The 13153-nt window shown below is 37.3% G+C and overlaps 1 protein-coding gene across 1 annotated transcript; it reads left to right on the top strand.

Annotated features, from left to right (window-relative positions):
• The first annotated feature begins 279 nt into the window (after window positions 1-279).
• LOC149213176 (polygalacturonate 4-alpha-galacturonosyltransferase-like) lies at window positions 280-2073 on the top strand. The gene is made up of 5 exons (XM_089388938.1): window positions 280-476; window positions 582-690; window positions 834-910; window positions 1034-1151; window positions 1480-2073. Exons 1-5 carry the CDS (start codon window positions 280-282, stop codon window positions 2071-2073), a joined length of 1095 nt encoding a protein of 364 aa, XP_089245064.1.
• Window positions 2074-13153: the final 11080 nt, after the last annotated feature.

Below are 13153 nucleotides of genomic sequence, written 5' to 3'. Positions count from 1 at the left end.
TATGAATTTAAAATACTCTAAAGTTTGGAAGTCCAACAGTTTTGCTGCATTTTACATTTAGTATTTGGATCTCATTTTAGATGATTTACTTTTGTTTGCAGGAGTCTCAGAAACATGTATTTCATCTTGTCACAGACAAGTAAAATTTTGGGGCCACGAAAAATGTGATTTTTACTTAATCCCACAAGGAAAGCGGCGATACATGTAGAAAATGTTGATGATTTTAAATGGCTCAATTCCTCCTATTTCCCTGTGCTTTGCCAACTTGAATCTGCAGCTATGAAAGAATATTATTACAAGGAAGATCACTCGACTACACTCTTGGCAAGTTCCTCCAATTTGAAATATATAGATCCAAAATATTTATCCATGCTAAATAATCTTCGTTTCTATCTTCCACAAGTTTATCCCAAATTGGAAAAGATCCTTTTCGAGGATGATGATATTGTGGTGCAGAAAGATTTGACACCCTTGTGGTGAGTAGATCTTCATGGAAATGTTAATGGTTCAGTGGAAACTTGTGGAGAAAGCTTTTGCCGATTTGACAAATACCTTAATTTTTCCAATCTGCACATAGCCAGGCACTTTGATCCTAATGCTTGTGGTTGGGCATATGGGATGAATGTATTTGATCTCGAAAAATGGAAGAAACAAGATATAACTGGAATATATCACAAGTGGCAGAACATGGTAACTGTGTAGTATGGTTTATTTATGTTAATTCCTATGATGCTTACTTTAAAGTATTTGAAGTAAATCTGAAGTAATTAGCTAGAAAACTTAATGGGTTTTTCTTTGTTCGATTTCTAAGTTTTTCTTTTATTGTATGTCAGAATGAGGATAGAGTGTTGTGCAAGCTTGGAACACTACCCCTTGGATTTTCACATTGGTTGCTTCTAAATCAAGAGTAGTAAGTGCTTCCATTTCCATTTGGTGTTCATATCCTTCTTTTTTTTAATGTTGCAGTCCGTGTGTCAATCTCTTTGCTTTTCATTCTCTTTTTCATGACCGGTAATTTATATGAATGTTTCAGTGCACTCGAGAAGATCGAGGCTATGGGTCATGTCCTATCCAAGGCTAGAGAACAATTTTATGGTTGTGCGATAGTAACAAAGAAGTTGCAAGCCATGCTTCAGTCTGCAGATGAGCAAGTAAGGATCTTGGAAAAGCAAAGTAAATTTTTAAGTCGGGTGGCAACAAAGTCTTTTCCCAAGTTCTTGCATTGTCTGTCCATGTGATTGACCATAGATTATATCTTTCTTCCTCTTGGAAAGCGATAATTTCCTAAAAGGGACAAGTTGGAGGATCCGACTCTTTATCACTATGCATTATTTTGTGACAATGTATTGGCTGCATCTGTGGTTGTGAATCCAAATGTCATGAATGCTAAGGTGAAGTGTTATTAATTTAAATTACTCTAAAGTTTGGAATCCAATAGTTTTGCTGCATTTTACATTTAATCTTTGGATCTCATTGTAGGTGATTTACATGTGTTTGCAGGAATCTGAGAAACATGTATTTCATCTCATCACACACAAGTTAAATTTTGGGGCCATGAGAATGTGGTTTTTACTTAATCCCCCAAGGAAAGCTGCGATACATGTAGAAAATGTAGATGACTTTAAATGGCTCAATTCCTCCTATTGCCCTATGCTTCGCCAACTTGAATCTGTAGCTATGAAAGAGTATTATTTCAAGGCAAATCACTCGACTACACTCTCAGCACATTCCTCCAATTTGAAATATATAAATCCAAAATATTTATCCATGCTAAACCATCTTCATTTCTATCTTCCACAAGTTTATCCCAAAGTGGACAAGATCCTTTTCTTGGATCATGATATTGTGGTTCAGAAAGATTTGATGCCCTTGTGGTCAGTAGATCTTCATGGAAAGGTTAATGGTTTAGTGGAAACTTGTGGAGAAATCTTTCGCCAGTTTGAAAAATACCTTAATTTTGCCAATCCGCACATAGCCAGGCACTTTGATCCTAATGCTTGTTGTGTGGCATATGGGATGAATGTATTTGATCTCAAAGAATGGGAGAAAAAAGATATAACTGGAATACGATAAGTGTGTAGTGTGGTGTATTTATGTTAATTCCTGTGATGCTTACTTTAAAGTATTTGAAGTAAATCTGAAGTAATTAGCTAGAAAACTTAATGTGTTTTTCTTTGTTCGATTTCTAAGTTTTTATTTTATTGTATGTCAGAATGAGGATAAAGTGTTGTGGAAGCTTGGAACACTACCCCATTGATTGAACGTTTTATGGCTTGACCCATCCTTTGGACAAGTCTTGGCATGTGCTGGGTTTAGGATATAATCCTAGTGTGGATTGTTGAGAGATTGACAATGCAGCTATTGTTCATTACAATGGGAACATGAAACCCTGGTTAGAGCTGGCAATGATGAAGTGTTGACCTTACTAGACAAAATATATAAAATATGATCATCCTTTCTTACAATAGTGCAATATAAATGAATAGTTGTGACCTCAATATTCATACTGCAATAGATTGTCAAATGTAAAGTGTAAAGGCCCTTGATTTTAGTTGATAATTCATTCTAATTCATTTTTTTTTGGAGTTCCACAGAAGGTTTCTAGTTTATGGCTTAATGAGTCAGGTTTTCAGAGGTGCAGTGGCCTAGCCAAGTTTAAGATTTACAAATTTTATGTCCTCATTGTATTCCTTGATAGTTGGAAGTAAACTCCTCAATAAGTATTCTTTTCTTGGTTCGTTAATATTTCTCTTTCATCAAGTAATTACACAAATTGTTCTTCCAACACAAAGATTTAGGCTTTCAAGGTAGGGTTAAACCTCTCAATAGGGGAAAACCCAACAATAATCCTCTTATTGAATTTATTCAAAATGAGATATCCAACACAAGACCAAAGAGTCCCTCCAAGTTAGCCCTCCTCTTTACGTCAAGGTCAATAGTTGAGTCTCTGCCTAGTCAAAGTCAGAAGCAGCTTCTGAATTTCTGTCCTTAATGTATGTTTAGTCTCTTATTATAATAGAATGACTTCTAGTTACAGACTCTTTGCCTTCTAATACTGATCTTTGGCTACTATAGAAAACCCTTGAATCTTTACCATAGATATTCAAATCCTGCTGCAAATAGATAGCTTTAGATTGATATTTGTCTTAGTCATAGACATCGATTTCTTCAAGTGTTGTAGACTTGTTTTTATCCTCAATTTTTCTTATCCCATTGGATTACAGACTTTGAGCTTTTTCACTTTCTTGGTTTCTACCCAAAAGAGGTCGAATATAGGCTAAAACACCTGGATATCATTCTCCATGAGCTTTGACTTAACTAAACAAAGAGTGACTATTCCTGGATTGTTCCCTTTGTAATGTTGAAATGTCTTGCAATCCTTTCCTGTGACAAGATGCAATAGCCCTAATTGGAAAACACTGAAACTACCTCAATTCAATGTTTAACTGCCATGTCCAATTCCTTTATTTTCCCATAGCAGCTATGCTGCAATAGTCTCACATCGAGCGAGGGTTAATTTTCACATGGACATCTCTCTTTTGATAATGAAGGCAATGTGCCAGGCTCTCATCTAATATATGTTCCTAAGATATAATAAACTTATGGTGTATGAGTTATCATCATTATTACTCCTCAGTTATATTATATGTGCTCCTTGTCTTTGTGCTCATGGCTGAAATAAACAGCTCTCCATTGAATTTCTATTAGCATCATTCAAAAACTCTTGATTGATTGATGCTCTATGAAATGCATCAGCTCTGAGTTACTCATAATCCACTTTCTTTTTGAGTTAGAGATCAACTGCCACGGTTTTGGAGCTGTTACATTTCCTCAGGGAGTTGCTAATTTGGTTTATGTACAACTGTTAAGAATTTCTCTCTCCTTACCTGGAGTGTTCTTAAGCGTTCTTGGGTGGATTTCTACTTACTAGAGTCATTTCCCTCTCCCCTGAGCATTATTTTCATTTGCTGGGGTGAGTTTGAGCTCAATCTTGGTTGTCTAAGAGGCCATAGGTACTAGACAAGGCCATACATAACTGTAGGAGATCATTGGCTTTCCAATTTCCCTTCATTCCCATAAATCCATCGAATACATGGGTGCTGAAATCTACAAGGCAAAGAATTCTTGATGTGTATTTATGGTAGAATGTAATTATATTATAATGTTGTTAAATTGAGATTCATTACTTGAGTGATTCAAATTATATGTTGTTCCATTGGTATTGGGAATCGTTACATGAGAACCCATTAACTACAATTATTCACCAATAATATCCAGAGGTTGTTTTGTACTAGAACGATGATTGTCCAGTATGATGTATAATGAGGATAAGGTTGAAGAAATGAATGAGGAGAAATCGCATTCAAGGGGCAGTGTGGATGAAAGTTGTACTGTAGAAAAAGAAAATACAACAGTATGGACAAACATGGACAAATTCTAATGAAGAACATGCAACATCAGCCAACTTCGATGAAAACACAAAGTGTGAACAGTTTTAGCTATCCAATTTTGCACTTATTGCATATTCAACTGGTGGATCTGTATCTTCTTGTATTGATAATATGGAAGTTCAAGATTATGTAAAACAATGTATACACATTTTTACCTTAAGGCAAAGTGTTGGGCAAAAGACCCTCAAGGAAAACTGCCCTGAGACAAGTATCAAGTGAGTGAAAAAAAATTGTTGTAAAGATGCTAGCAGTCAATTGTCCAAGGGTGATTTTTGGATTCCCTCAGAAGAACTAAAGATTGTATCCCACTATCCAAAGGATCTTCTCTCAACTAAAAAGGGTATGCTAATAAATGCTTATGGGAAAAAAGCACAACACATTTACCTTTGGTTGGGAGCTTATCCATATTGCCCATGATGTAAATAGTTATAATGTCATGTTGAGTAGATTTTTGGCACACCTTAAGAAGATTCCTAAACCTCAAATGACGACAATCTACTATTCAAAGTTAACAAAGATATTTTGGATATTAGAAAGTCATTTGTATCATGCTTATGCATGGTACAAGCTCTATATCCTCTAGAATAGCTACAATAAATACTTAGCACAGAAGGATTTGTAGTTGATGGCATCATCTGTTTTGTTGGCTGCCATTGTCAAATGGGATGAGGGAAATGTTTAGAAAATTCATATTCTAGAAACCATTTATATTTGGCTGGGAGTTTACCCATATTTCCCATGATGTAAATAATTATAATGTCATGTTGAGTAGATTTTTGGCACACCTTTAAGAAGGTATCACTATCAAATGGGGGCCAGAAATCTAAAATGTTATCTATTGAATTAGATATAGGATTATATTTTTTGAGATGGGAAGGTTGATATAGTTTGATCTTGTAGGAATTAATCATTGGAGAATACCCTATTGCAGAGGAATATTTGGGTTGAATGAAATTTCATGAACCTGCTATAGAATCTGTGAGCTAAATTATTTTTATTTTTAATATATTTTTGCCTTATACTATTTCTTATGATAGATGGCATATGATATGTAGGAAGCTTTTCACTCTATAGAAGATATTCATGGCCTTGTGTATGGTCAAGAATATTCCTAAACCTCAAATGGTGATAATCTACTATTCAAAGTTAACAAAGATATTTTAGATATTAGAAAGTCATTTGTATCATGCTTATGCATGGCACAAGCTCTATATCCTCTAAAAAAGCTACAATAAATACTTAACATAGAAGGACTTGTAGCTGATGGCATCATCTCGATTGTTGGATGCCATTTCTTTTATGCCCTATGATCACAAGAATGGGGCTCACCATTTTGAGCTGGAGAATGAGAAGGAAAGAAGTTCGAGAATGGCTAGTCTTCTAAGTTTTGGGATTTAGTTTGGATTCTAAAATGGATACCAGAGAAGTGGTAAGTTATTTCAATGAAAAGGCTTAAGTTCATCTATCACTATTTGAGATGTTTGCATTTGTATAGGTTTTTATAGTATAAGTATTATATTTTATGCTTAGTTCAAGGAGTTTCCTTCTAATATGCGTAATAATAATATATTTTTTGGGCAGTTGTCATGCTCAACACTTCTATCTGAAGTGGTAAGTAATAGGTACAGAGATCATTAAAGAGTTTATTTTTGAAATTAAGTCTTTCCTTGGATGTTGCTGAGAAGCCAGAGCACACATATATTCTTCTAAGCACCTTTTATGCTTGTACAGGTTACCTCCCATATGCCTTTCCATGTGTACCTTGTACCTTGTTACCTCCAAACTTGCAAGTAAATTGTTATCTTCCATATGAAGAATTATCAGCCACTGAGACAGAAATCAATATTTCACCTGCCAAAGGTGCCAATGTTCAATCAAAAGCAGTACCCATAGCAGAAACTCCACCTCCTGTCCTAGTTCTTCTTGGTTATTTGATAGTTTTAGGAAATGCACTTGTCCCTAGAGATTAGTGAGTAGTAGGCTCTGGGTGGTTATTAGATAGTCAATTCCATTTCATTTTGTAAATAAGAAATGGAAAAAATTGTCTTTATTGTTGTTAGATGTGAATTGTATTTATTATGATAAGCGTCAACATGATTAAAGCAACTTGTGATATTTGGTTAATACTTTGTGTAGGCCTCCATTTCCTGTTTTACTTGCAACATCGATATGTCAAGGCCTTCATATCAATGGGAAACTTATATGGCATGATGGTCAAATTTTTTATAGCTTGAAGCTTTAGAATAACTCTTTCATTCTTGTAGCTACTGGACCTCTACAGGTACAGTTCATATAATGTGAAAATAGTTGAGATATTAGTTCTATTTACTATAAATATTGCTAGTTTAATAGGATGTAGATGCACATCTATTTTGAGTCCTTTTCCTAAGTTTCATTCCTAGTAAATTAACTGCCACCATTGCAGCCTGGTAGCTCAACACACACACTGCTACCAATGGTACTATCTCAAAACATATCTCCTGGGCTGGAAAATGCTCTTTTGTAGGTGGAAGTAAAAAATAATCAACAACTTGTTTGGTATTTTAATGATAATATTTCATTTGAAGTTTTCTTCACTGAGGATGGTAGGATGTGTTAGTGTCAGCCTTTGTAGCCTTCCTCCAGTGATCAAATATGCTCTTACAAAGTGGTCTCAGAGTGTCAAGGTCAAATTTTGTCATTTCAGAGAGTCTTGAAGCAAAATTTGGTCACTAGGCATTAGGTCTAGGGTTTGTTTTCACTCTTTTCAAAGTTGTCCAAATGGCAGTCCATGTCATCATTGAGCTGAGTGTATCATCATTCAGAGGGTTTTCATCATCATGTCAAGTTCCAATGGGTCATTTTACACCTTGTTCATGCTTCAGTTGCGTCTAGGTGGGTTCATTTCCCTCTCCTAGGGTTTTGAAGGCAATTTATCTTGAATGGTCAAATCATTAGCAAAACTTGCATCCTGATGTTCATATACCTTCCCCTATCCTTAATGTACCTTATTAAACACTTCCCATCACTGAGATTCCCCAAATTCCTCATTTTTCCACAAACCCTAGTTTCTTGCTACAACTTGGCAATTTTCTAGGTTGGACCTGTGTTTTGCTCTTTTGGAACCCTTCCCCTCACTCGATCTTTGAGATTCCACTTTCCTCTGCTTCCTAACATCCCTCCCTACTTCCAAAAATTTCCCCAAGAATTTAGAATCCCCTTATCGCCTTCATTTCGCTTCATTTCGACAAAATCCCTTGTTTCACATATCGGGATAGGTTTCACTCAAATGATGTTTCTGAGCAATCAAAGATGAATTTTGGAAAACTGAGAGAGGTTTTTGTCGAAAACAGGCCAAGGAAGAAAAAACCCCTTCACGTTTTACACAGGTATAATGTTTTTGGAGAAATGTCAAAAATACAATCGCCTCGAGAGAATTGATGCACCTCTGAAGTGACCTTGGGAAAATCAATTTTTCTCCTAGCTTGGTTGGCCAAATAACTTTCTTGATGAATCAAAGGATAACTAGACAAAACGATCTTTCCAATGAGCTATCATGAGCTCAATTTGGAGTTGAGGAAGGTATTCAAAAGTTGACTACAACATCACTCTGCCTTGAGGCAGCCTCATTTGGCACATTTTGACCAGTCTTGGGAGATTTGATTTTTGACAAGGAAAATGAACTCGAAATTGAAACATTCCAATTGGGTTGGAAAGTAGACTCAAAGACCTTTCCAACAAGCTATCAAACGCCTAATTTGGACACCGGGAAGGCCTCTAAAATCCTCCTGAAAACGTGCGTTGCGCATAGAAAGTGTGCGCTGCGCGTTGGGCAGTGCGCTGCGCATTGGGTGGTTTGAGCCAGTGCAAAATTACACAGGCGTTGTGCGTTGGAGTGTGCGCTGCGCATTGGGGTGGCGCACTGTGCGTTGAATCACAGCCAAAGAAAAAACTTGTCTATGCGCCCAGATCGTGTCTAAACGCCTCCAAAGCTGCAAACAGCATACATTTTGCAGACATTGTGTTTTCAGAGCTATGTCAGACATAGATTCATCTTATGAGCAGGGGTATGACAGTGATTCTATAGTAGAGGGTAATGTGCCACGAAGGTCTCGTAGAGGTGGCAAAGGTGGTAAGCCTCTCAAGGAAGAGCCCAGCACATCAGCATAAGAGCATCTGTCATTATGCATTGATTAAAATCATAGTGATGCATCAGTTGGCACAGCAGGACATTACTTGGGAAGATTTCATCTCTCGTGATTACTTTACAGCATTACAGCCACCTCCTGAGATAGTTCCTAATGAGGGAGCACCTTCACACCAGCCAAGCATTCCCGAGACTGAGCATATAAGTGCTCCTCCATATGTGACATACCAGCGAGGCCACAGGGCCTTATTTGCATCTACACGACGAGTACTATCTCCACCTGGGGTGGAAGGGGTCTCGTTGACTTCATCAGCACAACGAGTATTATCTCCACCTCATCTAGAAGGGGCTTCGCTTTCGATAGTAGCACCGCAGCTACAGGATAAGGGCAAGAGGCCCAAGCGAGAGGAGAGGCCCTTAGGTGAGCCATCAGGTTTTGTCACTATTCATGATGATGAGACAACTTCAGAATCAGAGGAGACCCAATATATCAGGATTATCAAAGAGCAAGGTACGGACATTCGAGCTTTGCAAATTCAGCTGGAGATGGCAAAGTCAAATATCAGGTATCTAGAGCAGCGGAATAAGCAGCTTGAGGACTAGCACATGATCATAGAGCTACAGAACATTCGTGAGAATCGCCAAGCTGCCCAACATAGAGAAATTGAGTTCACCTCTCTGGAGCAACAGGTAAATGAGGATCGAGAGGCTACTCTCGAGAGGGTCAACATCTACTTGGAGGAATGACTGAAAAAGGCCAATAGAGACAATGCATTATTGAAACACATGGCTATGCATTACAAGGCTCGGAACCTAGTTTGCAAGGCGCGAATTAGGAGTCTAAAGGCAAAATTGAAGAAAGCGGTCAAAAAGAAAAAAAGACAAAAAGAGCTTGATCGTCTTTGGATTTTGGCCGAAGCCTCTTTAGCTGAGCATGGTACTTGATTGGGGATCCCCATCCCAAATTTCGAGGAATTTGGAGAAAATTTTGTCAATTTTGAATTTTTTGGCTCAACGCGCAGCGCGCTACCCCTAAGATTGGGAGATCCAAATCACAAATGGTTTGCATTTTTGGATTTGTCATAATGAAATGTACCTGCTCAGATATTGCTGAAGCATTTCATCGAGATCTGGACGGTCAAAAGGCTCAAAAACACCATGAAAACCACCTTGCTGCTACCTTTTGTCACAGCAGGAAGTACCTCTAGGACGATGCAGTTTTGAGGGGGAAAATGAGCTCCAAATGGGAAAATTCCACTTGGGTTGGAAAGTAGACATCCAGGGATTTCCAACAAGCCAACCTGAGCTCAATTTGGATTCCGGGAAGTGCCTCAAAATCAGCCTGAAAAGTGCATTGCGCGTAGAGATCAGGGCGCTGCGCGTTGAGGATTTTGGCCAATTTTTCACCTTCCAGCTCAGGAATTCGGCCAGTTTTGACCAATTTTTACTTGTGATGGGATTTTTCACCCTCCTTGATGTAATTAATGGAAATTTATGTTGACTTGACACTTATTTACCTATTCTAGATGATTCATTCATAAAATAGCAAAAAATTTAATGAATGAATTGGTTTCCTAGCTTATAGAGGTAAGTTGTTTTGACTGCCTAGATTATAGTGCTTTGTTTAGAATTGGTTGAAACAGCTCCTAGGATGATGAGCTTGACCCCTAGAGGCAAGGGAATGTGTTAGCTTGCCTATATTATGTATTTTCTTAGTCATTTTCAGGGTTGGACTCTTGGGAATAGCTTGATACACTATTGTACATATTTTATCTGCAATTTTGGCAAAGGATAGACTAGGGTTTTGCAGAACTATTTGGGATTCATGTGGCCTTACGTGTTGATGGTGTGTTTCTCTCAGTACTTGTAAGTTGTGTATGTGTACCACTTTCCTTATTTAATCTTCTGCAATTAAACAAATGAAGTGTTAAGGTAGAATCCATAAATTTGCTATGCTCTGCCTTTAAGTTTGTTTAATTTTCCATGTTTTCTTCAGTTTAAGGAGAATCCTTGAGACTTCCTTGCTCTCCTTAGCTCCTCACCTGTCAGGTCTATTCATTCAATCACTTTAAAGGCATCAAAACAATCTCCTATCTTGCCCCAAGTAGACCTCTGTAAAAGTTGTGCCTCATCCCCGCACCCAAAATTGCCTTTCCCTTGAATTCAACAAAACTTCAAAAAATAAATTCCATGATCCTTGTACTTCATACCTAGCATAAAATTAGTCATCAATTCAGTCATCTCGAGCCTCTTTGATTACCTTTCGCCGAGATTGACTGGAGAGAGCCCTCTCCTGTCCTCGTAGGGCTAGCTACGAGGCTGAGCGTGGTTTGATGTGGCCTCGAGTTTTGCCTTCCTCAGCCTGAGGCAAATTCGAACACTAACAGGATGAAGCATGCAACATTTCTAGACGTAATAATGAATGATAGGATCTAAATTTTAAGCTTTGGGAGTTTTCTTCATTGAGGATGGCAAGATGGAGCATGCAACATTTATGGAGGTAATAATGAATGCTAGGACCACTTTGCCTGCACCTTCGACTCTGTTCGATTTTTAGGACTTTTGGGTCAGAAGGACTGGGCAGGATGGACAAGTCCAAGAGATCAAAAGGGGAAGAGGAAGAGAACATAGATGGTGAGCTTGTTCTCTCCATTGAAAAGCTGCAGGAAACCTGGGATGAGCTTGAGAGGGTAAGTTCTCATGCACTCTGAAAACTGCTTTTTGGGGTTATTTTATTTTATTTATTTATTTTTACATTGGTTTTTTCCTTATCTTTTCTAAAACATTTTTCCCATTCCTTTCACTATGTATTATTTTTTTGATTTATTTGTGCATCTGTGGATTGATTGAATTTTTGCTTGTCCATGGGCTGCTTGAGAATGATTTGTTACAGCCCTTAAGAGTGGGTTTGAAGAAAAGAGCAGTTTTTTCACCAAACCCACACTTCATCTTCATATTCTTTCACTCTTTTGGTAATGTTCATTTTGATTGGTTTACATATATTGTTTTTCCAAGAGTGTCGGGCAAATTATTTCAAGGAAAAATTGAAACAACAACATCCTCAAATTACTTATTTCAGTTTTTTGCCATATCCATTTATTGTTTGGGCGTGAGTTGGTAAAGCTCGGGCTTCAACAAATGTAATATTTTATGCGACAATTCTTGATCAGTTATAGTCTGCCTATTTACGATTAGGTTCATAATGACCTGGTGACCTGAGGCTCTCTCAATGTAGTATGTCGTACTCCTAAATCCCTTTTGGTCTCAATTACAGCCTGCAAATTTATGATAAGGTCATAATGGCTTGGTCACCTGGGGTACTCTCGGCCTAGTCACTACCCCCAAAGGATCTAACAAGGTTGCTAGACTTAATGGTAAAAGCTCTAAATTCTATTCGGCACCTGCCCTTGCGGAAGGGTAGACCTGCCTTACCTATATGGTTGTTGACAATTGGCTTATTCTTACATTCATCTTTTTATTAGTTGCTGGAAATCTTTCTTAGAGGAATTAGTGGATAGAGTTTAAGTTGGATTCTGGATGATAATCAGAGTATTCCCACATTACATATTTGTAATCTCATAGTTTCATTCAATTGAGGAAGAACCAGATTCATTGTATCACTTTTGTTTTCCCTTTCCCCACTTATATGGAAATGCTGCAGCTTTGGATTTTATTTTTTCCCTCTACTTGTTCTCTCTGAGATTGAATCTAAAGTTTCCAGTATCTAGCAGAGCCTTTTTCTCTTCTATCATAAGATGCATATATGTGTAAACCTATGTAGTTGATGAAATAAGTTTGGAGTGGATTGAAACAGTGAGATTTTGTTGTGGCGGTGGTGATGAATCATTTTTTCAATTGAGCATAACATGTCTATATGATATAATGGAGAAAAATGGAAAACAAAGTGAAATTTTTAAAGGGTGCATTGAGTTGCTCTCTTTTGGCTATTCATCTCCAGTTATGTTGAATGTTAGAAATGGGGGCCAACTTCAAAACTTTTTTTCTTTCATGAGACTGCAAAAATCGGTCTCCAAATGAATTGAAAATGTCCTAGTGCACTCTGGGTTGTTTTATCACTAGTCTTACATGGGATGTTTGTATTCGAGTCATTCAGGTTATTATTATTTTTAGTTATTATATGATGTCCAACTTTGTGGGGTCTTCTACATGGGTAAATTACACTTGGGTATTATGGACAGTTGAGTCCTCAATTATTTTTTGTGCTTTTCCTTTCACTACAGGGTCTTTAACATTCATTACTCTTTGATACACTAAGCATTAAATATCATCTTCACTTCTTTGTGCTTTGCCTTTCACTACAGGATCTTTAACATTCAGTACTGCTTTATACACTGAGCATTAATTATCATCTGCCCTTCACCATAAACCATAAAAAATAAGGCTTTCTTTATATATAATTTATTTGAATGAAAAAGAGGGAGAGATTTGTTGTTTCAATTTCTCTAGAGTGGCATACACCAAACTGTGAAACACGTCATTTCTATTTTAACAAAATAAGCATGTAGCTCGTCGAATTAAAAATTTAATTATATCAAAGCTACAAATCAGATTACCC

Source organism: Pinus tabuliformis, chromosome 1_1, assembly GCF_031772625.1.
Source record: "Pinus tabuliformis cultivar Carrire ecotype Pingquan chromosome 1_1, CPIR1, whole genome shotgun sequence".
NCBI lineage: Eukaryota > Viridiplantae > Streptophyta > Pinopsida > Pinales > Pinaceae > Pinus > Pinus tabuliformis.
This window is presented reverse-complemented; position numbering and strand designations above follow the sequence as displayed.